General features: G+C 48.3%; 3 protein-coding genes across 6 annotated transcripts; all 3 read left to right on the top strand.

Moving 5' to 3' along the window:
- The first annotated feature begins 70 nt into the window (after positions 1-70).
- On the top strand, positions 71-4,891 carry LOC125552626 (uncharacterized). 3 transcript variants are annotated; one of them, XM_087518814.1, is made up of 3 exons: positions 71-3,201; positions 3,900-4,340; positions 4,413-4,891. In XM_087518814.1, the coding sequence occupies exon 1, from the start codon at positions 406-408 to the stop codon at positions 3,082-3,084; it is 2,679 nt and encodes an 892-aa protein (XP_087374940.1). In that variant the 5' UTR covers positions 71-405; the 3' UTR covers positions 3,085-3,201; positions 3,900-4,340; positions 4,413-4,891. The 3 variants fall into 3 exon arrangements, with proteins under 3 accessions (XP_087374940.1, XP_048572199.2, XP_048572196.2); XM_048716242.2 differs by having other exon boundaries at positions 3,900-4,891; XM_048716239.2 differs by having other exon boundaries at positions 72-3,201; positions 4,170-4,891.
- A 111-nt stretch (positions 4,892-5,002) lies between these two features.
- On the top strand, positions 5,003-9,175 carry LOC125527074 (endo-1,4-beta-xylanase 5-like). Of its 2 annotated transcripts, none has more exons than XM_048691648.2 (5): positions 5,003-5,994; positions 6,094-6,178; positions 6,338-6,384; positions 7,304-7,696; positions 7,790-9,175. In XM_048691648.2, exons 2-5 carry the CDS (start codon positions 6,118-6,120, stop codon positions 9,011-9,013), a joined length of 1,725 nt encoding a protein of 574 aa, XP_048547605.1. In that variant the 5' UTR covers positions 5,003-5,994; positions 6,094-6,117; the 3' UTR covers positions 9,014-9,175. The 2 variants fall into 2 exon arrangements, with proteins under 2 accessions (XP_048547605.1, XP_048547606.1); XM_048691649.2 differs by having other exon boundaries at positions 5,003-5,998.
- A 2,394-nt stretch (positions 9,176-11,569) lies between these two features.
- Positions 11,570-24,067, top strand: LOC147976468 (protein FAR1-RELATED SEQUENCE 5-like). Its single transcript, XM_087520868.1, has 5 exons — positions 11,570-12,313; positions 12,668-13,424; positions 22,174-22,991; positions 23,455-23,562; positions 23,898-24,067. The coding sequence occupies exons 1-5, from the start codon at positions 11,596-11,598 to the stop codon at positions 24,065-24,067; spliced, it is 2,571 nt and encodes an 856-aa protein (XP_087376994.1). The 5' UTR covers positions 11,570-11,595.
- The last annotated feature ends 1,336 nt before the right edge of the window (positions 24,068-25,403 follow it).

Below are 25,403 nucleotides of genomic sequence, written 5' to 3'. Positions count from 1 at the left end.
TTATTTACAACAGTAAATAGTATATAGATTGTGAAAATGTATGTTTATGAAGAATTTTAATGAATCTTATATTATACTCCCTCTATTCACTGTTATAAGATGTTCTAACTTTTTTCTAAATTGAATGTATGTATGTATAGACGTGTTTTAGTGTGTTTGTTTACTCATTTCAGTGTGCATGTAGTCCATATTAAAAATATCCAAAACATCCTATAATAGTGAACAGAGGGACTAGATGCTATATTGAATCTAGAATAAGTTTGACTTAGGAAAAAAAAAGAACTTCACATAATTTTGAACAGATGAAGTACTCAAAGTGACCAATCATGCACTATCCCAACCAGCCTCCATAATTTGGGCCCATAATTTCAGCACTATTTTGTATGCAGCCTGGAACTTTTTCAAATGCATGGAGTGACCAATTCATATTTTTATATGGTAGTGTGGTCCCAATTTCTTCTAAAAAAAGGTGAAGTCCCTATTCTACTGATTTTTGTTTTTTTGGGGTTTAATTCTACTGATTTTTGTTCGAGTCTAGAACACCCTACTCTACTGATGGGCCAGAGTACAGTCCACCAGAGTCTCAGGGCCAGAGCCCACAGCCCGCAGGGCAGCCCACACCACCATGTCCTCTCTTCCCCACAGTTTCCCCGCTTCCCTCCTCTCCACTCCCCCTCGCCGCGCCGTCACCGTCCGCCGCCTCCCCTCCTCCCCATGGACACCCCGCCGTCCACCTCCGCCTCGGCCGCAACCGCGTCCGACCCGGACGCGGCGCTCGTCGCGGCCGTGGCGGACGCGCTCGTATCGGCGTCCCGCCTGCCCGCCCCGGTGCCCATGCCCACCCTCCTGGCCGCCTACCTCCCGCGCCTCACCGCCTCCCACCACCCGCGCGTGCTCGCCGTCGCGGCCTCCAACCCGGCGCTCGCCTCGCCGGAGTCGCTCCTCGCCTACCGCAGCTTCCTCTCGCCGCCCTCCTGCCTGCCCTCCCTCCTCCCGCTCCTCCCCGTCCTCCCCTACCGCCACCTCTTCCCGCTGCTCCTCTCCTTCGTCCCGCTCGACCCGCTCCGCCACCTCCACCGGCACCTCCTCGGCCACCTCCCCTCGACCCCTCTCGCCGACGCCGCGCTCTGCGCCTACTCCCGCCTCCGCCTCCCCCACCTCGCCGCCCAGCTCCTCCACTCCCTCCGCCGCCGCATCCGCGTCCGCCCCTCCCTCCAGGCCGCCAACGCCGTCCTCTCCGCGCTCGCGCGCAGCCCCTCCACCTCCCCGCAGGCCTCCCTGGACGCCTTCCGCTCCCTCATCGCGCTCCGCCTCCACCCCAACCACTACACCTTCAACCTCCTCGTGCACACCCACTGCTCCAAGGGCACCCTCGCCGACGCCCTCGCCACGCTCTCCACCATGCAAGGGTTCGGCCTCTCCCCCGACGCCGTCACCTACAACACGCTCCTCCACGCGCACTGCCGGAAAGGCATGCTCGGTGAGGCGAGGACTCTGCTGGCGAGAATGAAGAAAGAGGGGATCACGCCCACGCGGCCGACGTACAATACCCTTGTGTCGGCTTACGCGAAGCTGGGGTGGATTAAGCAGGCGACCAAGGTCTTGGAGGCCATGACGGCCAACGGGCTGGAGCCTGACCTGTGGACGTACAATGTGCTTATCGCTGGGCTGTGCCAGGCAGAGAAGGTGGATGAGGCGTTTAGGCTGAAGGATGAGATGGAGCGGCTCGGCACTTTGTTGCCTGATGTAGTGACCTACAATACACTCGCTGATGCGTGCTTTAAGTGGAGGTGTTCGTCTGATGCACTGAGGCTGCTCGAGGAAATGCGTGAGAAGGGGGTGAAGCCGACTTTGGTCACACATAACATTGTTATCAAGGGGCTTTGCAAGGATGGGGAATTGGAGGAGGCGTTGGGGTGTTTCAAGAAGATGGCAGATGAAGGTTTAGCACCAGATGTGATCACGTATAATACGTTGATTGATGCATACTGCAAGGCTGGCAATGTCGCCAAAGCATTTGCACTAATGGATGAGATGGTCGGTAGGGGACTCAAATTGGACACCTTCACGCTTAATACCGTGCTATATAATCTGTGCAAGGAGAAGCGTTATGAAGAGGCTCAAGGGCTGCTACAATCTCCATCCCAAAGGGGTTTTGTGCCCGATGAAGTCAGCTATGGCACAGTGATGGCAGCCTACTTCAACGAGTATAATCCGGAGCCTGCTCTGCGTCTGTGGGATGAGATGATTCAGAGGAAGTTGACACCAACTATTTCGACTTACAACACATTGATCAAGGGGCTTGGCAGAATGGGGAGGTTGAAAGAGGCGATTGATAAGTTGAATGAGCTCATGGAGAAGGGGTTGGTACCAGATGACACCACGTACAATATCGTCATCCATGCCTACTGCAAGGAAGGGGACTTGGAGAATGCCTTCCAGTTCCACAACAAGATGGTGGAAAATTCCTTTAAGCCAGATGTTGTTACTTGCAACACTTTGATGAATGGACTGTGTCTGCAGGGGAAGCTTGACAAAGCAATGAAGCTCTTTGACTCATGGGTAGAGAAAGGGAAGAAGGTTGATGTTATCACATATAACACCCTAATACATGCTATGTGCAAAAATGGGGATGTTGATGCTGCTTTGCATTTTCTCGCTGATATGGAGGTCAGAGGATTGCAGCCTGACGCGTTTACCTACAATGTTGTGTTATCTGCACTATCTGAAGCAGGGAGACCAGAAGAAGCGCATAGTATGCTGCATAAGTTATCTGAGAGTGGAAAATTGTCTCAAAGCTTTTCTTCTCCCCTCTTGAAGCCTTCTTCTGTAGATGAAACAGAGTCAGGGAAGGATCACGAGGGTAATACTGAGGAAGAAACTGGTGGAAATCCACAAGATAGTGCTCTGGAGGCCTACACAAAACGCGTAAATGAGCTATGCACCGGTGGGCAATTCAAAGAAGCTAAGGCCATTTTGGATGAGATGATGCAAAAGGGAATGTCTGTTGACAGTTCAACGTATATAACTTTGATGGAAGGGCTTATCAAGAGGCAGAAAAGGCAAACACATGCAGCTGGGTAGTACATACCATTGATCTTTGCTGCTCTTTGATGTGGCATCAGCCGGAGTTTAGTCATAAATCTGGTAAATTTGAGTGCTTGATATCTCGGAGGAGTGTGATGGGCATAAAAGAAGCAGGTATGTGATCTGCTTCTTTCTCAGAAATTCACCACTAGAATCTTGTTAGTTTTTCAGCTGCAATACAAAGTAAATCATTTCACAGTCAAATCTACTAGATGTAAAAAGTATGTTATTGCAGTTTAAGTACATGTCTTCTAAACTTTTGTGCCTGATGAATTTACTGCTAGGTTTTCAGCCAGTGTGTGATGCAGCGCTCGCTGGCCACCTGCACTGTAGTTTTCCTTTTTGAGGGTTTCCTTTTCTTTACCAGCCAGAAATTGGAGGGCCACCCCCTCTTTTTTCCAAAAAAAGAAACATGTTTTCTAAAACCTGTCCAAAGGAAACAGCTTATACCGAAAAGCTTTATGTTATCTGCAAGCGCAAGCTCCGGATCATAATTGTTGTATGCTGAACAGCATGTTTGGTTGCCAACATACTTACCTGGTACTTTGTCAATTAAAATGGATGTTAACTTTTGCATGTTCTAGGGCCATAGTGTCCGCCATTTGTCTCAATGCTGTCAAACTCTTAAGCAAAGGGGTAATTGTAGCTAGAAAAGGTCTTACCTAGTTTAGATCCTTGGCGTAATGTTGTGCTACCACACTAATATTGGCCGTCATGTGGCAAGTCCAGTAACCTACTTAATAGTTAATCGCCTGCCCTGTAGACTGAAGGTCAGTAACTCGGTTTACTCCTGTTACTTTTTCTTCACGCAGCAAATTCTAGTCCGCGTTCAGTGATGTTGGATCTTTGCTTAGAAGAAAATTGATCATCATTGTGAGTTGTTAATATGCGAGAATTACCCTCTGTCCCTCTGGGAAAGCCCGAGAAGTTCACGGTGAACAAGATGGCTGAAGTGTTCAAATGTAATGAGTGCATCATACTCCAGTTTTCAACCTGTCATGATCATACCTAAATAAGAAGGAATGAATTAGTCTGCTTCATAGAAAGATGGCTTAACCACTCTTTTTCTGTCCCTCGTGAAGAAAGGAGCCAAGCATAGGACACTGCTGTCTCCTTGCCCCCGCCGGCTTTGTTGGTCACGCACGGCCCACGCAGTGGACTATGGGAAGGTAGATACACATACCTCTCATCAGCTCATTGTAATTTTCAGTGGACTATGACGGCCGTTCCACAGCTAAGTTTACTGCCACATGGTCAGTATTTTAATTCACCTGTTCGGTGCGGTGTATATATACAAGACTTCACAAATGGACAAATGAATGCAGGTACTGCTTTTGTTTCTGTGTTCCGTGACCGAGTGACTGGTACTTCTGCATTCTTTTTGTCAATGCGAGTAGTGGCCACTACTATACTGTGATGTGACTTGGAATTTGGAAGCTTCAGTCAACTTCTTATGGCTTGAGACGGCCGGTATTTTATATCGGGCCTACTCATACTGTGTCGTCTTTGCTGATCTTATGGGCCTGTTCATAAGAAAAAACAAGTGTTAATTTGATTCGCACTTTGGAAAGAAGCGTTCAGGTTCATTTGATACCTACAACGGAAGTTGAGAACTTGAGGCGAGGTGCTTCCTTACTTACTCGCCCTTGACCCGACTACGGAGGGAAGAGATTCCAGGCGAAGAATGTTGGCATATTGTTGAAACCAAGCGGCTAGTTATAAGATGCAATAGTTGTATGGAAATAAAATATTGACTTTTGCTCCCATTTTGAACGGATACCACGCTAGGTATATGTGTTCATCAGTCACTGATGTGTAGAACTCCTTTGCCCTCGACGGAACGAAACGGGACGGTGACGATGGGCGGCGGCAGCAAGGACATTCATTTCTTGATCGGCGGTGTCTCGTTGCAGTACCACATTCACATGTTGATTTTTGGCCTGTTGCGCGCGCACTTTTCTGCCACGGTAGTGTGCCCAGCGCACAGCATTCTGAATACAACCGCATCACGAGCCGGCCCCTAGCAGCTCGGGGCGGACATTTGTAGCAGCCGTGCATATATAGGTTATTAAAACCGACCCCACGGATTCACATGACGATCGATCGGTCGACCTGGACTTCCGCATAGGCATAGGCGTCGTATGCACGGCCACTGACCGCGTGTCCGGGCCGGGCGCGCCGGCATCGAATCGCCTCCTCTGAGGAATTCCCTGTCGCCGCCACATGTAACGCCAGTCGCTGTAAAAGTTTCTTGTTCCGGCTCCACGTGAACCCCTCGGCCCCGTAGACGACGCTAGCCGGTTCACATGCGGCTCACAGGCGTCAATGCACGGCACAGTCAATTCGTCAATAGCAGCAGCCGCCCGTGCTGAATGCTCTGAAATCTGAATGCCACTACCAAAGCGCGCGCGCACACACACACAGAGAGAGAGAGAGAGAGAGAGAGAGAGAGAGAGAGAGAGAGAGTTCGCATTCGTAGGCACCGGCTAAGCTAGACAGAAAAGAAAAACTAGAGTGGAGCAGTACGTGGAGAATTAGAAAGGCCAAGTGTCTTGCGCGGGCGGGCGACGGATCGGCATCCAGCACCCCTCCGGCCGCGCTTGCTTGGCAAGCTCGATCTCCTCCCGTGCGGGTGGTGAGGTGAGCGCGGCCAGCAAGCAAAGCGCGCGCGCGCGACGGATATCATAATCTTTTGGCCCCGTCGCCGTCGCGGGGGGTGTTGCTGTTGCCCGCCCTCCCACTATAAATTCGGGCGGCAGGCCACGCAAAGATCGTTGGTGCGGATGTCCAGGGAACAGAGCAAGGGAGCGCGAGTGTGAGCGTGGACTGGACCGTCGTCTACCTCTGCCTCTTCTTCCTCCTCTACCTACTGCCGCTCTTGAGCAAGTGCCTTGGTCTCTTCAGGGGGTGGGTAAACCCTCTATCTATATCTGCCATTGCCCTGCATTCCTCTTTCTCTGTGCTCTGTTTCCTCATTGCCATTGCCCTGGTTGGCGCTTACTGCAGAGCACGAACTGCTGACCGACGGCGATGGCTACCACGATGGAGAAGCTGGTGTTCTTGCTCTTATGGGCTGCTGCTCTAATGGAAGGTACGCAATGCGAGTGATTCAATCTGCTATACCACTTTGCAAGCTACTGCCGTGTATCCTTGAACCTATGAACCAATTATCAACCGGATAGTTGCATTCCATGAGAAATCGACGTGGTTTCTTTGTAACGCAGCTGGCTAACCATTTGCTTCCATTCAGGTTCCATGGTGAAGTCTCTCCCGTACGATTCTTCCGCAAGCGTCGAGGCAAGCCCATCCACCCATTCATTCATTCTCTCATAGGAGAATTACTCGACCCTTACGTTTGCAATAGCATAGATAACCCATGTACAAGGGCAGATGATTTTTTAAGCACGAGGTTGGGTTAGCAGAGGAGATTACCATGCATGGGCCACGTCGTTATTCCTCACGCAACGGGGTTAATTTGCCACGCAAGTTAAAACGGGCCAGTGGGTTTCCCGCCCAAGTTAAAATGGAATGTCCTTAATTCTCTCTTACCTAGTAGTACGTACCTTAATATGCTTCCCAGTGCCATGCACGATAGCGGCCGTCCTAGTGCAGTGCGCAGACGTGTTAGAGAAGTTGGCTACACCTCAAAACAAAACCCCGTAAATCATGCACATATAGTCTGAACTGGTCTGGACTATGGAAGAATGTATAAATTTTCTTTGGGTCTACTTCTCTATGTTTTTGTCTGTCTTTATGCTGTCTTTGTGATATAATACAATAATAATACTATAATGGATACAGTCAAAGCAAGCGGAAAGTATCTGAAATTAGTGGTTAGTGTTTGATTATCTGCTGATCCAGCTGATTAGGCAACGCAAAGCATCTGCATATCCCAAGACGAAAGCAATATGGACGCCGAGTAGATGAAACTTGTGCACGGCGGTCATGCCGCAACTGGCCGATAGAATAGAAATAACCAGGAAAGGCGGACGGTAAAAGCCGGGTGGCAGGATCAATTTCCGGGTCTGTCTAGTTTCTACCCGGCCTAAACCAGGAAATCTGTTTCGCGTCGACTTCTAGACAGGCGCCTCTTTTTTAGAGATAGTCTAGTTCGGGCACTGGGCTCAAACCAGCTAAAAATATACTACTATGCACAAATTGTATTATTATTCTCAGAGTATACGTCGGTCGTCTGACTTGTGTGAGGTGGATGCAGTGCTTGGTTGAGCCGATGGAGCCGCACTACGGCGGCGGGCTCATCGTCAACCCGGACTTCAGCGCCGGCCTCCGGGGCTGGTCGGCCTTCGGCTACGGCAGCGTCGCCGAGGGCGCGTCGGTGGCCACGGGGAACCGGTACGCCGTGGCGGGCAACCGGACGCGGCCGTACCACAGCGTCAGCCAGAAGGTGTACCTGCAGAACGACACGCACTACACTCTGTCCGCGTGGTTGCAGGTGAGCCATGGTGCCGCCGCCGACGTGTGGGCGGTTGTCAAGACCGCCGACGACTTCGTTCACGTCGGCGGCGCCGTGGCCAAGCCCGGGTGCTGGTCCATGCTCAAGGGCGGGTTCACCGCCGCCAACGCCGGACGCGCCGAGATCTACTTCGAGGTCCGAATACGCTCCATCATCAATTAGTTATCACGTGCTAATTAACGGGCAAATCATTGAGTTGATTAATAGCGTGTTAGTGCATGCATACAGAGCAACGCGACGGTGGACATATGGGTGGACAGTGTCTCGCTGAAGCCGTTCAGCAAGGAGGAGTGGGCGGCGCACCGGACGGAGTCGACCCGCGCCGTGCGGAGGAAGATGGTGAGGCTCCAGGCCAAGGACTCCGGCGGGAACCCGCTGCAGGGCGCGGAGGTGTCGGTGGAGAACGTGCGCAGCAGCTTCCCTCTGGGCGCGGCCATGAGCCGCGAGATCCTGACCAACCCGGGGTACCAGCAGTGGTTCACGTCCCGGTTCACGGTGACCACGTTCGAGAACGAGATGAAGTGGTACAGCACGGAGCCGGCGCCGGGGCGGGAGGACTACACGGTGCCGGACGCGATGCTGGCGCTGGCGAAGCAGCACGGCATCGGGGTGCGCGGGCACAACGTGTTCTGGGACGACCCCAAGCAGCAGCCGCGGTGGGTGCAGTCGCTCCCCTACCCGGAGCTGCTGGCGGCGGCGTCGCGGCGGATCCGGTCCTTCGTGTCGCGGTACGCCGGGCAGGTGATCGCGTGGGACGTGGTGAACGAGAACCTGCACTACTCCTTCTTCGAGCGGCAGTTCGGGTGGGACGCGTCCACGGCCTTCTACGCGGCGGCGCGGCTGCTGGACGCCGGGTCGGCGCTCATGTTCATGAACGACTACAACACGCTGGAGCAGCCCGGGGACATGGCGGCGGCGCCGGGGAGGTACGTGGACCGGCTGCGGCAGATCATCGCGTCCTACCCGGAGAACGGCGCCGGCATGGCCATCGGGCTGGAGGGGCACTTCACCACCCCCAACATCCCCTACATGCGCGCCGCGCTCGACTCGCTGGCCCAGATCGGGCTCCCCGTGTGGCTCACGGAGGTGGACGTGGCCGGCGGGCCGTCGCAGGCGCAGCACCTGGAGGAGGTGCTGCGGGAGGCGTACGCGCACCCGGCGGTGCAGGGGGTCATCCTCTGGTCCGCGTGGCGGCCGCAGGGGTGCTACGTCATGTGCCTCACCGACAACAACTTCAGGAACCTGCCGCAGGGGGACGTGGTGGACCGGCTGCTCGCCGAGTGGAGGACGGCGGCGCAGACCGGCACCACCGACGAGCAGGGCTACTTCCAGGCCGAGGTCGCGCACGGCGACTACAAGGTCACCGTCAGCCACCCCTCGCTCAACACCTCCGTCTCGCAGAGCGTCACGGTCGACCTCGGCTCCGGGAACCACTTCTTCATCCAGGCCTAGTAGAATAAAAAATGCTTTCGCTAGGTGTAATGCAGAAATGTTCCAGGGCATCGGAGTAGTAACTATTGAGAAATCACTACGTGGTACTGTAGAACACACTAGATTTAGCCATTCATGTACACAAAGTTTACACCGTATAAAAAAGGAGGCCGTACTACTTTACACGATTCCCGGATGAAAATGTTCCGTGCTTCGTCTTATCGGGCTAGCTTTGGCTTCAGGTCAAGATTAGCTGCGGCGGCGGCTTGTTGGTCTCTTCTTCTCACACGAAGTTCCTTTCTGGCAAATCCAATTACACGATGTCATCCCATGATCACGTCTTGTATTATCTTATAGCACTAGGATAACCAGAGAGTTCATGTCATCCGGATGCAAACAAATCGAAATCACGAGCGAGACGCAGACAAAGCAAAAAAAGAAAAAACATTCGGAATTGCTAACTCACATCTAGATGAAATTTAAGGATGTCGCATCTAAGTCTCTGGCCATTGAATCTGTTTGTTGTAATCTTGTGCAAAAATCTTGATCTTTTGTTTGCCTCTGTCGCTGTCGCTTGTTGCATCCCGTCGTTCTTTTTTTCCGGCCCATTCTTGTTTGTTGGCCCGTTATGGTCATTAGGCCAGGGAAGGGGCGGGCCACTTTTTTTGTTGGGCGTGTCTAGTGGGCGGCCGGCTGCCCACTAGTACAACCGAGCGGCCGGCTGAAAAAGGAAACCCTCTGTCCCCATGAAACAGAGAAGGAAGGCAACAGACCGATCGACCGGCCACCAAACAAACCGATCGAGCGCCCACGTAGCCAGCTGTCCCCAGCTCGCACCCATGCCCCCGCTCGCCCCCACGTCTCAGCCCCTCCCACGCTGCCTTTTTCTTCTTCTCCACGTCAGAAGCAGATCCAACAAAAATCGCCCCCAACCCTTCTTCCTCCTCCTACACAGCCGCCATGGGAGCCCCAAAGTAGAATGAGCTGCTTCAAGATCTAAAAGGCAGGGTGGTCAGAGCCATACCAGGCAGTAAGATCAAGCAGGTAAGCCCCCTCTGCACCTCTTCACTTCCCCCTTTCTTGTACTGCATAGGCATATGTAAACCCCTTTCTTCATGGATCCATGGAGAATCTGCTTCAAAAAAGAGGTGAATCTGGCACATCACACCAGCCTACTTAATATTACTGCTGGATGTGTTAAACATGCCAAAAACTACTTGATGCATGCCAGACAAGTTTCTACCATCTGGATGTGTTAAACAAGCCAACTAAAAACAAGTTCTCTGGCCAATTAAAACATGATTAAAGCCAACTCAACAAAGCATTGTAGCCAAAAACTAAACATGCATTCTACCAACTTATAGTTATTGTTTGCAAAATGAACAAAAAATTGACTGCCCAATAGATATGTGCAACAAAAAATTCATAAATGTGCAACTGAACATGCATCCCATCCAACTGAACATATATTCTGGCAACTCGGCATGCATGCTAGCCAAAACTAAAACATGCATTGTACCCCACGTGTTATCTGGCCAACTAAAAAACATGTATCCCGGCCAACTAAACATGTATCCTGGCCAAGTAAACATGTATATTTCGCAATACATGTTTGTGAGTGAACACTTTGGGAAAACGGTAGTATATGTGCAAATAAAAAACATGTTTTCTGGCCAACTAAACATGCATGTTGGCAAAAAACTGAGAAAATGTATCCTAGCCAACTGAGACATCTCTAGCCAACTGAATGTATTAACTGTCCAACTGAACATGCATGTTGGCCAAAAACTAAAATAAATGCAACCTGGCCAGCTGAGACATCTATTCTAGCCAACTAAAAACATTGAATGTCCAACTAGATATGTATGCTGGCCAAGTGCAAAGATGCATCCTGGCAATTGAGACGTCTATTCTAGCGAAAACCAGAAATCTGTAGTGCAACAGGAAAAGCACAAGAACTTTGTCCATGGCTAATGAAGCCACAAACCATATTAACATATTCACACATATAATCTTGTCCCACGCATATATTCTGGTCCCACACCTATTGCAAACCATATTAATATGTTCAAATATACCAGAACTAGAAACATAAACGACGATGAAAAACATATAACTATAATCTGTCCTCCAATTCTTCTTTCTTCTTTCACCTGGATTTTCCTTCTCAAATGTAGCATCCAATTATGTGCAGAAAAATCTGAAAAGAGCTCCTTGCGAAACGGAAACCTATAGATCATTACAACAAAACAAAAAAGGGGAAAGTCAGAAAAACTCTGTAGCAAAAAGAAGTCATGCTTTTGCCAGTTATTTACTACAAACTGTGCAACTAACATAACAAATCTGTGCAAACAAAAAATTTCATAACTGTTATAATAAAAGATTATGCTACAGTCATGTTGTTTTTGGAACTAAGATTATCACAAAATGGTGTGCAACTGCCTATTTACTAAGTTTTTAGGTTGTTTGAAACACTCAATGAGCTTCCTCGTGATATGGATCAGCAGCAACCCAACATACAACAAGGAAATTGGACAGAAAATGGTCGATCTGTTTACTACATGCAGGCAAGTCGTGATGGTAACCCTACGGGCCATGACAATATGGCAGGCCAGTCATCAGCTCGTGGTGCCCCTGTAGTGGTGTCTTTGCAGTCAGAGAGCCATACTCTTGATGACACAGGAACCGAGGCAAATGTTCCTGGTCCAACCAGGACTGAGCTAGAAGCTGGGGCTGTTGACAGAGCTGTGCAAGTAGAAGAAGGAGAGGATGAGGCTGGTTCTCAACCTATGGAACCCTATGTTGGCATGAGGTTTGACAGCCTTCAAATTGCTAAGGATCACTACAACAGCTACGCACTACGGATGGGTTTCTCTATCAAGATGAACACCTCTAGACGGACAACCCGCACCAATGAATTGATAAAACAACAGTTTTGCTGCAACAAGTTCAAGAAGCCCAAAGCTGATGATGGAGGAGCTGAGGCTCCTCCTGTCCTGGACCCTATTCTAGATCCAAAATCTGTTAACAATGATGAGGAGATGGAAGAAGAACCTCCAATATTTGCTGAAGAGGAGGCTGGTACTAGTAAGAAGAAGAAGAAGAAGCGCAAACGCGAGACAATAAAGCAGACTGAATGCAAGGAGAAAATGTTGGTGAAGCTGATAGATGGGCGATGGGAGGTGACGCACTTTGTTCGTGACCACAATCATCTGCTTGTGAACAAACCATCATTGTCCAAATACTTGAGATCCCACCAAGGTATCTCACCTGATGAAAAGGAGTTTCTGCGCATCTTGTATAACTGCAACTTGACTACAGGTGTGGTGTTTTTCTATATCCCTTGAAGAATTAAGTTTCCCTCTAGGCAGTCCAGTGTGCAACTGTTATGGTACTACTGTGCAACTGAAATGGCTTAACTGTGCAACTGGTGTCCAACTTCCCATGCTTTTTGTATATCACTTTTGGTGCTTCTTGTGCACCTAGATTGTCTTTACTGTGCAACTACACAATGTCCTGTATGCAAAAACTGCAAAGTGTTTTTAAAAAGGTGCAGCTAGGTGTCCATTTCCTGCAATTATCTTCTGTGCCAACACGTGTCCTATTACTGTGCAGCTGGATGTGCCATTTGTGCAACTAAAAAAAGGATATACTGTTTGTTTTTGTATTATGCAGGACGAATGATGCATGTAATGGCAGAGTTCTATGGATCTGAGATGATGGTGCCATTCGGACCAAAGGCAATAACAAATCTTTGTACAAGTTTCCGTAGAGATGACACAAAGGAGGGTGATCTGATTGAGACAATTGCGCACTTCAAGGATATACAAAAAACCGATCCAGACTTCTTCTATAAGGTGAAATATGAAGAGGACAGAGTTGTCAACATATTTTGGGTGGACGGCTTAGCTCGAAAAGCTTATGCGGAGGCGTACCACGATTGCATATCGTTTGACACCACCTACATGACCAACTTGTACAATATGCCGTTCGCGCCCTTCATAGGAATAAACCGACATGGCCAATCTTTCATGCTGGGTTGCGCGTTTGTGAGGCAGGAGTTGGCATCGAGCTTTGATTGGGTCTTTGGAGCATTCCTAGAGGCTATGGATGGCAAACCTCCTGACAACTTCATCACCGATCAGGATGGTGCGATGAGGCAGTCAATACAGAGCATCTTTCCAACCACCGTGCACCGCTGTTGTCGATGGCACATCATGAAAAAGGCTCAAGAAAAGGTTGGTTGGCTGCTGTGCCGGAATCCAGGACTCTCTGATGATTTCAACAAGTGTGTTGACTTCAGCTTCACTATAGACGAGTTTGAGCAGAATTGGGCTGGGTTAATGATGAAGTATGAGGCTATGACACACACGCACTTTGAGAAGTTGTACGAATACAGGTCAACTTGGGTGCCGTGCTACTTCAAACACAGGTTCTGTTGGGGAACGTTGCAGAAAACAAAAATTTTCCTACGGTTTCACCAAGATCCATCTAGGAGTTCATCTAGCAACGAGTGATTGGATTGCATCTACATACCTTTGTAGATCACGCGCGGAAGCGTTCAAAGAACGGGGATGAGGAAGTCGTACTCGACGTGATCCAAATCACCGGAGATCCTAGCGCCGAACGGACGGCACCTCCGCGTTCAACACACGTACGGTCAGCGTAACGTCTCCTCCTTCTTGATCCAACAAGGGGAAAGGAGAGGTTGAGGAAGATGGCTCCAGCAGCAGCACGACGGCGTGGTGGTGATGGAGCTGCAGTACTCCGGCAGGGCTTCGCCAAGCTCTATGGAGGAGGAGGAGGTGTTGGAGAGGGAGAGGGAGGCACCAAAGGCAAAGATGAGAGGTCCTCCATCCCCCCACTATATATAGGGGGGCCTAGGGGGGGCGCCGGCCCTAGGAGATGCAATCTCCTAGGGGGGCGGAGGCCAAGGGGTGGGGGGCTTGCCCCCCAAGCAAGGGGGCGCCCCCCCTTTAGGGTTTCCCCCACCCTAGGCGCATGGGCCCTAGGGGAAAGTGGCACCCCAGCCCACTTTGGGCTGGATCCCTTCCCACTTCAGCCCATGGGGCCCTCCGGGATAGGTGGCCCCACCCGGTGGACCCCCGGGACCCTTCCGGTGGTCCCGGTACAATACCGGTGACCCCGAAACTTGTCCCGACGGCCGAAATAGCACTTACTATATATAATTCTTTACCTCCGGACCATTCCGGAACTCCTCGTGACGTACGGGATCTCATCCGGGACTCCGAAAAACATTCGGGTTACTGCATATACATATCCCTACAACCCTAGCGTCACCGAACCTTAAGTGTGTAGACCCTACGGGTTCGGGAGACATGTAGACATGACCGAGATCGCTCTCCGGTCAATAACCAACAGCGGGATCTGGATACCCATGTTGGCTCCCACATGCTCCTCGATGATCTCATCGGATGAACCACGATGTCGAGGATTCAAGCAACCCCGTATACAATTCCCTTCGTCAATCGGTATGTCACTTGCCCGAGATTCGATCGTCGGTATCCCAATACCTAGTTCAATCTCGTTACCGGCAAGTCACTTTACTCGTACCGTAATGCATGATCCCGTGACCAGACACTTGGTCACTTTGAGCTCATTATGATGATGCATTACCGAGTGGGCCCAGTGATACCTCTCCGTCATACGGAGTGACAAATCCCAGTCTTGATCCGTGTCAACCCAACAGACACTTTCGGAGATACCCGTAGTATACCTTTATAGTCACCCAGTTACGTTGTGACGTTTGGTACACCCAAAGCACTCCTACGGTATCCGGGAGTTACACGATCTCATGGTCTAAGGAAAAGATACTTGACATTGGAAAACTCTAGCAAACGAACTATACGATCTTGTGCTATGTTTAGGATTGGGTCTTGTCCATCACATCATTCTCCTAATGATGTGATCTCGTTATCAATGACATCCAATGTCCATAGTCACAAAACCATGACTATCTGTTGATCAACGAGCTAGTCAACTAGAGGCTTACTAGGGACATGTTGGTGTCTATTATTCACACATGTATTACGATTTCTGGATAACACAATTATAGCATGAATAAAGACAATTATCATGAACAAGGAAATATAATGATAATGCTTTTATTATTGCCTCTAGGGCATATTTCCAACAGTCTCCCACTTGCACTAGAGTCAATAATCTAGTTACATTGTGATGAATCGAACACCCATGGAATTCTGGTGTTGATCATGTTTTGCTCTAGGGAGAGGTTTAGTCAACGGATCTGCTACATTCAGGTCTATATGTACTTTACAAATATCTATGTCTCCATCTTGAACATTTTCACGAATGGAGTTGAAGCGACGTTTGATGTGCCTGGTCTTCTTGTGAAACCTGGGCTCCTTGGCAAGTGCAATAGCTCCAGTGTTGTCACAGAAGAGTTTGATTGGCCCCGACGCATTGGGTATGACTCCTAGGTCGCTGATGAACTCCTTCACCCAAATTGCTTCATGCGCTGCCTCCGAGGCTGCCATGTACTCTGCTTCACATGTAGATCCCGCCACGACGCTCTGCTTGCAACTGCACCAGCTTACTGCCCCACCATTCAAAATATACACGTATCCGGTTTGTGACTTGGAGTCATCCAGATCTGTGTCGAAGCTAGCGTCGACGTAACCTTTTACGACGAGCTCTTCGTCACCTCCATAAACGAGAAACATTTCCTTAGTCCTTTTCAGGTACTTCAGGATATTCTTGACCGCTGTCCAGTGTTCCTTGCCGGGATTACTTTGGTACCTTCCTACCAAACTTACGGCAAGGTTTACATCAGGTCTGGTACACAGCATGGCATACATAATAGAACCTATGGCTGAGGCATAGGGGATGACACTCATCTCTTCTATATCTTCTGCCGTGGTCGGACATTGAGCTGAGCTCAATTTCACACCTTGTAACACAGGCAAGAACCCCTTCTTAGACTGATCCATATTGAATTTCTTCAATATCTTATCAAGGTATGTGCTTTGTGAAAGACCTATGAGGCGTCTTGATCTATCTCTATAGATCTTGATGCCTAATATATATGCAGCTTCTCCAAGGTCCTTCATTGAAAAACTCTTATTCAAGTAGGCCTTAATGCTGTCCAAGAGTTCTATATCATTTCCCATCAAAAGTATGTCATCTACATATAATATGAGAAATGCTACAGAGCTCCCACTCACTTTCTTGTAAACACAGGCTTCTCCATAAGTCTGCGTAAACCCAAACGCTTTGATCATCTCATCAAAGCGAATGTTCCAACTCCGAGATGCTTGCACCAGCCCATAAATCGAGCGTTGGAGCTTGCACACCTTGTCAGCATTCTTAGGATCGACAAAACCTTCCGGCTGCATCATATACAATTCTTCCTTAAGAAAACCATTAAGGAATGCCGTTTTGACGTCCATTTGCCATATTTCATAATCATAGAATGCGGCAATTGCTAACATGATTCGGACGGACTTTAGCTTTGCTACCGGTGAGAAAGTCTCATCGTAGTCAACCCCTTGAACTTGTCGATAACCCTCAGCGACAAGCCGAGCTTTATAGATGGTCACATTACCATCCGCGTCTGTCTTCTTCTTAAAGATCCATTTATTTTCTATGGCTCGCCGCTCAACAGGCAAGTCAGTCAAAGTCCATACTTCGTTTTCATACATGGATCCTATCTCGGATTTCATGGCTTCTAGCCATTTATCGGAATCCGGGCCCGCCATCGCTTCTTCATAGTTCGAAGGTTCACCGTTGTCTAACAACATGATTTCCAAGACAGGGTTGCCGTACCACTCTGGTGCGGAACGTGTCCTTGTGGACCTACGAAGTTCAGTAGCAACTTGATCTGAAGTTTCATGATTCATCATTAACTTCCTCTCTAGTCGGTGCAGGCACCTCAGGAACATTTTCTTGAGTTGCGCCATTTTCCGGTTCAAGAGGTAATACTTCATCAAGTTCTACTTACCTCCCACTTACTTCTTTCGAGAGAAACTCCTTCTCTAGAAAGGATCCATTCTTGGCAACAAAGATCTTGCCTTCGGATCTGAGGTAGAAGGTATACCCAATAGTTTCTTTAGGGTATCCTATGAAGACGCATTTTTTCCGACTTGGGTTCGAGCTTTTCAGGTTGAAGTTTCTTGACATAAGCATCGCATCCCCAAACTTTTAGAAACGACAGCTTAGGTTTCTTCCCAAACCATAATTCATACGGTGTCGTCTCAACGGATTTCGACGGAGCCCTATTTAAAGTGAATGCGGCAGTCTCTAAAGCATAGCCCCAAAAAGATAGCGGTAAATCGGTAAGAGACATCATAGATCGCACCATATCTAATAGAGTGCGATTACGACGTTCAGACACACCATTACGCTGAGGTGTTCCAGGCGGCGTGAGTTGTGAAACTATTCCACATTTTCTTAAGTGTGTGCCAAACTCGTGACTCAAGTATTCTCCTCCACGATCTGATCACAGGAACTTGATTTTACTGTCACGTTGATTCTCAACCTCACTCTGAAATTCCTTGAACTTTTCAAAGGTCTCAGACTTGTGTTTCATTAAGTAGACATACCCATATCTACTCAAGTCATCAGTGAGGGTGAGAACATAACGATAGCCACCACGAGCCTCAACACTCATTGGACCGCACACATCAGTATGTATGATTTCCAATAAGTTGGTTGCTCGCTCCATTGTTCCTGAGAACGGAGTCTTGGTCATTTTACCCATGAGGCATGGTTCGCATGTGTCAAATGATTCGTAATCAAGAGACTCTAAAAGTCCATCAGCATGGAGCTTCTTCATGCGTTTGATACCTATGTGACCAAGGCGGCAGTGCCACAAGTATGTGGGACTATCATTATCAATCTTACATCTTTTGGTACTCACACTATGAACATGTGTAGCATTACGCTCGAGATTCATTAAGAATAAACCATTCACCATCGGAGCATGACCATAAAACATATCTCTCATATAAATAGAACAACCATTATTCTCTGATTTAAATGAGTAGCCATCTCGAATTAAACGAGATCCTGATACAATGTTCATGCTCAAAGCTGGCACTAAATAACAATTATTAAGGTTTAAAACTAATCCCAAAGGTAAATGTAGAGGTAGCGTGCCGACGGCGATCACATTGACCTTGGAACCATTCCCGACGCGCATCGTCACCTCGTCCTTCGCCAGTCTCCGCTTATTCCGCAGCTCCTGTTTTGAGTTACAAATGTGAGCAACCGCACCGGTATCAAATACCCAGGAGCTACTACGAGTACTGGTAAGGTACACGTCAATTACATGTATATCACATATACCTTTCGTGATGCCGGCCTTCTTGTCCGCTAAGTATTTGGGGCAGTTCCGCTTCCAGTGACCACTTCCCTTGCAATAAAAGCACTCAGTCTCGGGCTTGGGTCCATTCTTTGGCTTCTTCCCGGCAGCTTGCTTGCTGGGCGCGGCAACTCCCTTGCCGTCCTTCTTGAAAGCTTTCTTACCCTTGCCCTTCTTGAACTTAGTGGTTTTATTCACCATCAACACTTGATGTTCCTTTTTGACTTCTACCTCTGCTGATTTCAGCATTGCAAATACTTCAGGAATGGTCTTTTCCATCCCCTGCATATTGAAGTTCATCACAAAGATCTTGTAGCTCGGTGGAAGCGACTGAAGGATTCTGTCAATGACCGCGTCATCCGGGAGATTAACTCCCAGCTGAGTCAAGCGGTTATGCAACCCAGACATAGTGAGTATGTGCTCACTGACAGAACTGTTTTCCTCCATCTTACAGCTGAAGAACTTGTCGGAGACTTGATATCTCTCGACCCGGGCATGAGCTTGGAAAACCATTTTTAGCTCTTCGAACATCTCATATGCTCCGTGTCTCTCAAAATGCTTTTGGAGCCCTGGCTCTAAGCTGTAAAGCATGCCGCACTGAACGAGGGAGTAGTCATCGGTACGTGCCTGCCAAGCGTTCATAACATCTTGTTCTACAGGGAGAATAGGTGCGTCACCTAGCGGTGCTTGTAGGACATAATCTTTCTTGGCAGCTATGAGGATGATCCTCAGGTTCTGGACCCAGTCCGTGTAGTTGCTGCCATCATCTTTCAGCTTGGTTTTCTCTAGGAACGCGTTGAAGTTGAGGACTACGTTGGCCATTTGATCTACAAGACATATTGTAAATTTTTTAGACTAAGTTCATGATAATTAAGTTCATCTAATCAAATTATTCAATGAACTCCCACTTAGATAGGCATCCCTCCAGTAATCTATGTATAACATGATCCGAGTTAACTAGGCCGTGTCCGATCATCACGTGAGACGGACTAGTCAACATCGGTGAACATCTTCATGTTGATCGTATCTTCTATAGGACTCATGTTCGACCTTTCGGTCTTCTGTGTTCCGAGGCCATGTCTGTACATGCTAGGCTCGTCAAGTCAACCTAAGTGTTTGCATGTGTAAATCTGTCTTACACCCGTTGTATGTGAGCATTGGAATCTAACACCCGATCATCACGTGGTGCTTCGAAACAACAAACTGTCGCAACGGTGCACAGTTAGGGGAAACACTTTCTTGAAATTATTATGAGGGATCATCTTATTTACTACCGTCGTTCTAAGTAAACAAGATGCAGAAACATGATAAACATCACATGCAATCAAATAATAATAGTGACATGATATGGCCAATATCACATAGCTCCTTTGATCTCCATCTTGGGGCTCCATGATCATCTTGTCACCGGCATGACACCATGATCTCCATCATCATGATCTCCATCATCGTGTCTCCATGAAGTTGCTCGCCAACTATTACTTCTACTACTACGGCTAACGCATTTAGCAATAAAGTAAAGTAATTTACATGGCGTTTCTCAATGACACGCAGGTCATACAAAAAATAAAGACAACTCCTATGGCTCCTGCCGGTTGTCATACTCATCGACATGCAAGTCGTGATTCCTATTACAATAGCATGAACATCTCATACATCACATATATATCATTCATCATTCATCACAACTTTGGCCATATCACATCACAGAACACTTGCTGCAAAAACAAGTTAGACGTCCTCTAATTGTTGTTGCAAGTTTTACGTGGCTGCAATAGGGTTCTAGCAAGAACGTTTTCTTACCTACCTGAAAGCCACAACGTGATTTGTCAACTTCTATTTACCCTTCATAAGGACCCTTTTCATCGAATCCGCTCCAACTAAAGTGGGAGAGACAGACACCCGCCAGCCACCTTATGCAACTTATGCATGTTAGTCGGTGGAACCGGTCTCACGTAAGCGTACGTGTAAGGTTGGTCCGGGCCGCTTCATCCCACAATACCGCTGAAGCAAGATAAGACTAGTAGCGGCAAGAAAGTTGACAACATCTACGCCCACAACAAATTGTGTTCTACTCGTGCAAAGAGAACTACGCATAGACCTAGCTCATGATGCCACTGTTGGGGAACGTTGCAGAAAACAAAATTTTTCCTACGGTTTCACCAAGATCCATCTAGGAGTTCATCTAGCAACGAGTGATTGGATTGCATCTACATACCTTTGTAGATCACGCGTGGAAGCGTTCAAAGAACGGGGATGAGGAAGTCGTACTCGACATGATCCAAATCACCGGAGATCCTAGCGCCGAACGGACGGCACCTCCGCGTTCAACACACATACGGTCAGCGTAACGTCTCCTCCTTCTTGATCCAGCAAGGGGAAAGGAGAGGTTGAGGAAGATGGCTCCAGCAGCAGCACGACGGCGTGGTGGTGATGGAGCTGCAGTACTCCGGCAGGGCTTCGCCAAGCTCTATGGAGGAGGAGGAGGTGTTGGAGAGGGAGAGGGAGGCACCAAAGGCAAAGATGAGAGGTCCTCCATCCCCCCACTATATATAGGGGGGCCTAGGGGGGGCGCCGGCCCTAGGAGATGCAATCTCCTAGGGGGGCGGCGGCCAAGGGGTGGGGGGCTTGCCCCCCAAGCAAGGGGGCGCCCCCCCTTTAGGGTTTCCCCCACCCTAGGCGCATGGGCCCTAGGGGAAGTGGCGCCCCAGCCCACTTTGGGCTGGATCCCTTCCCACTTCAGCCCATGGGGCCCTCCGGGATAGGTGGCCCCACCCGGTGGACCCCCGGGACCCTTCCAGTGGTCCCGGTACAATACCGGTGACCCCGAAACTTGTCCCGACGGCCGAAATAGCACTTCCTATATATAATTCTTTACCTCCGGACCATTCCGGAACTCCTCGTGACGTCCGGGATCTCATCCGGGACTCCGAAAAACATTCGGGTTACTGCATATACATATCCCTACAACCCTAGCGTCACCGAACCTTAAGTGTGTAGACCCTACGGGTTCGGGAGACATGTAGACATGACCGAGATCGCTCTCCGGTCAATAACCAACAGCGGGATCTGGATACCCATGTTGGCTCCCACATGCTCCTCGATGATCTCATCGGATGAACCACGATGTCGAGGATTCAAGCAACCCCGTATACAATTCCCTTCGTCAATCGGTATGTCACTTGCCCGAGATTCGATCGTCGGTATCCCAATACCTCGTTCAATCTCGTTACCGGCAAGTCACTTTACTCGTACCGTAATGCATGATCCCGTGACCAGACACTTGGTCACTTTGAGCTCATTATGATGATGCATTACCGAGTGGGCCCAGTGATACCTCTCCGTCATACGGAGTGACAAATCCCAGTCTTGATCCGTGTCAACCCAATAGACACTTTCGGAGATACCTGTAGTATACCTTTATAGTCACCCAGTTACGTTGTGATGTTTGGTACACCCAAAGCACTCCTACGGTATCCGGGAGTTACACGATCTCATGGTCTAAGGAAAAGATACTTGACATTGGAAAACTCTAGCAAACGAACTATACGATCTTGTGCTATGTTTAGGATTGGCTCTTGTCCATCACATCATTCTCGTAATGATGTGATCTCGTTATCAATGACATCCAATGTCCATAGTCAGGAAACCATGACTATCTGTTGATCAACGAGCTAGTCAACTAGAGGCTTACTAGGGACATGTTGGTGTCTATTATTCACACATGTATTACGATTTCCGGATAACACAATTATAGCATGAATAAAGACAATTATCATGAACAAGGAAATATAATAATAATGCTTTTATTATTGCCTCTAGGACATATTTCCCACAGGTTCTTCCCCTTCCTCCAGTCTACACAGCGTAGTGAGGGATTCAACGCCGTCCTGAAAAGATATGTGAACCCACACAACTCAATGCTGAACTTCGTCAAGCAATATGAAAAAATCCAGAACCACATCCTTGCCAAGGAAGGCTGCAATGATTACAGGATAGAACACCTTGAGATTGAGTTGTGGTCCAACTTCCCAATAGAGAAGCAAGCTTACAAAACCTATACTAGAGACCTTTACCGCAAGTTCAGAGAAGAGTTTGAGCTGATTGGATGTTATAATGCATTCCAAGTTGGTGCTGATGTGTTTGAGCTCAGACCGAACCAGGAATTTGTTGCGAAATATGGTTCTCGAAACTACTTGGTGCAGGCAAGGGTGGAGGAGGGTTCCTATTTGTGTGAGTGCTGTAAAATGGACAAGGACGGCATCCTCTGTTGCCACATCCTCAAGGTGTTCACCCATGTTGGCGTTGATGTCATACCGGAAAGGTACCTGCTAAGACGGTGGACACCTACTGCTGTACCTAGTGCGCCAGCGACTGGTTATGAGCAACTGGATGAAATGCCTCCTCAATCAAAGAAGCAGATAAGGGAGAGGAACATGATATACGATTTTCGGAAACTAGCAAAGTTTGCGAGTGGTTCTGATCCAGCACAAGCTATTGTATACAAGCATATGCGTGCAGCACGTACCGAGATCGGCCACCTGAACAAGTCCAAGAAAAGGAAAAAACCGACTGCTGCAACGGGGCCATCAGATGATGGCAACCCTCGAGGACCTCCTCCACCTCCAGGCAGCAATCAGGGGGCTCATCATCCAGGTAATTACCTGCCCCAACTCTTGATCTAACTAGGTGTGTAACTTCAGTTGCACACATCATTGTGCCCAGTTGCACACACCATGGTAGCCACTTGCACAGAACATACTGCCTAGTTGCGCACGCTGTGTTAGTTCAAGCATCAAGATAACACAACTAACTTATTTTTCCAGTTATAGGTGATGTCAACCCTCAAGGACCTCCTCCCCCTCCTAGCTGTACACGGCATCCTCCGCCACCTCCTCCCCCGCTGCTCCTCCCAATGGCCCTATAGGCAGCACTCAGGGGGCTCGTCGTCCAGGTAATTACCTGCCCCCAACTCCCCATCAAACTAGGTCTGTGACTCCAGTTGCACACATCATGGTGCTCAGTTGCATCGAACAGGCTACCTAGTTGCGCACGCTGTGTTAGTTCGAGCATCAAAAAGATAAACAGAACTGACTTGTTTGTCCTGTTCTGCCTATAGGTGATGCCAACCCTCAAAGACCTCCTCCCCTGCCAGGCCCAACTAGCAGTGCACTTTGTGCTACTCCCAATGGACCTACAGGCAGGACTCAGGGGGCTCATCACCCAGGTTAGTACCTTCACCGACTCCAAAACAAAAACTAGAGTGAGTGACTTTAGTTGCACATATCATAGTGCCTAGTTGAACAGAACATGCTGCCTAGTTGCGTGCGTTGTGTTAGTTTGAGGATCAAGCTAAAAATCTAACTTGTTTTTCATGTTCTGCCCATAGGCGACTACAATCCAAGTACCATGACAGGCCGTGCTACTGCAGGTGTTTTTTTCAACTTAACTTGCACACAGCAACCAGTTAGTTGCACAAAATGTACTGTGTGGTTGCACAGAACATCAGTGCTGGTTGCACAATAACAAAAATACTAAACTTTTTATATGATTATTACACAGGTGATCGTGACGGTCCTACTGCCCCGTTGGAGGCTGCATCCCTTGCACAAGTTTCTGATGATTTTGTGCCCAGGGATCCTCCAAGGTCTACTACAAAGGGTAGGGCAAAGAGTCGACAGTACAAATCGGCGCTGGAGCTACACCCAAAGAAGAAAAACAAATGCAGCTAGTGCCAATCTACAGAGCACACTGCTAGTGTGTGTCCACAGAGGCTCCTGTGATTCTGTTTCCTCATTTGTAACTTTGGAACAAAAAAGGAAAATAATGATGTCTTTTTTAGCAATGTTGGGACCAAAGTTGACACATTCAGCATCTATGATTCCTCTTTATCTAATTTATGCTGCTTGAATTAGTTCATGCACTGTGTAAAAAAAGTTGCTATTTGTGCCTTTGTTGGCAACTGGTTAAATATTTAGTTGTTGAACAATTGTATATCCAGTGCTCCTAATGTATCAACAAAAGTGATGATATTGAGTTGCAAACGCAATTACTAGCAGTGTGCAACTACAAAATCTGCTTAATAAAATTGTACAAACCAGCAACTTCCTCCATGGAGCAGAAAAAAAGAAAAAAAATAGTACTGACCTACTCCTTGTCGTATCTCAGCAACTTCCTCCATGGGGCGGTGTTGTGCACGCTGGTGACCCAATCATATGCCAGCTTCTTCCTGATGTTGAGTACTTTCTTGGGGTCGTAGTTGGGCAGTTGGCTACCATTCCACTCGGTGGCGTTAAGCAGTGCGAACAACCCACACTCATTACTGCAAAAATGGGCAAAAAAAATTTGTCACATAAAATTAAAACCAAATAAAGGTAATGCACTCTGTGCAACTGCTTATGTCCTACTGTGCAACTGCTTCTGTTCTACTGTGCAACTGCTTATGTCCTACTGTGCAACTGCTTGTGTTCTACTGCAACTCATTATGTGCCACTGTGCAACTGCTTACGTGCCAGTGTGCAACTACTTATGCGCCACTCTGCAACTAGCTAGATAATCCATTAGAAACTCATAAAAATGATAAAACAGATTGAAGACTAGTACTGTGTCTTAAAAATACTAAAGATTGCACATGTAGAAAAATTTAAAAACTACAAAATGATGGTATATGATTGAGAAGGAATGAAATGCTTATTGTCTTACTTGCCGAGCTGCTTCGGTACGTCAATGTCAATAATCTGGAAGTGCTCGATGCTGAACTTTGGGTAATGCTTCCTCCATAGCTGGCGTACTGCCCCCGCGATGGTAGAGGCGGTGTTCATCAGCTCAATGTTGTCCAGCGTCCTGCTTGAATCAAGAACTTCGAAGCGTCCGTCCCTCAAGTTGACACTGAAGACCCAATAATGCCTCCCTCCGTCCTTATCGGTTACATCTGCGCACTCGAGCACTGGCAGCATGACCTGCAAGCGTGAACGATTTTAGACACAAAATCAAGCTGTAGCTAAGAAAAATAGTAAAAGACTTGGTCAAGTTAAAAACAGGTTGCAATAAGTATCTGCCAACTAACAG

Source organism: Triticum urartu, chromosome 4A (genome assembly GCF_056163025.1).
Source record: "Triticum urartu cultivar PI428250 chromosome 4A, HENAU_Tu73, whole genome shotgun sequence".
Taxonomy (NCBI): Eukaryota; Viridiplantae; Streptophyta; class Magnoliopsida; order Poales; family Poaceae; genus Triticum; species Triticum urartu.
This window is presented reverse-complemented; position numbering and strand designations above follow the sequence as displayed.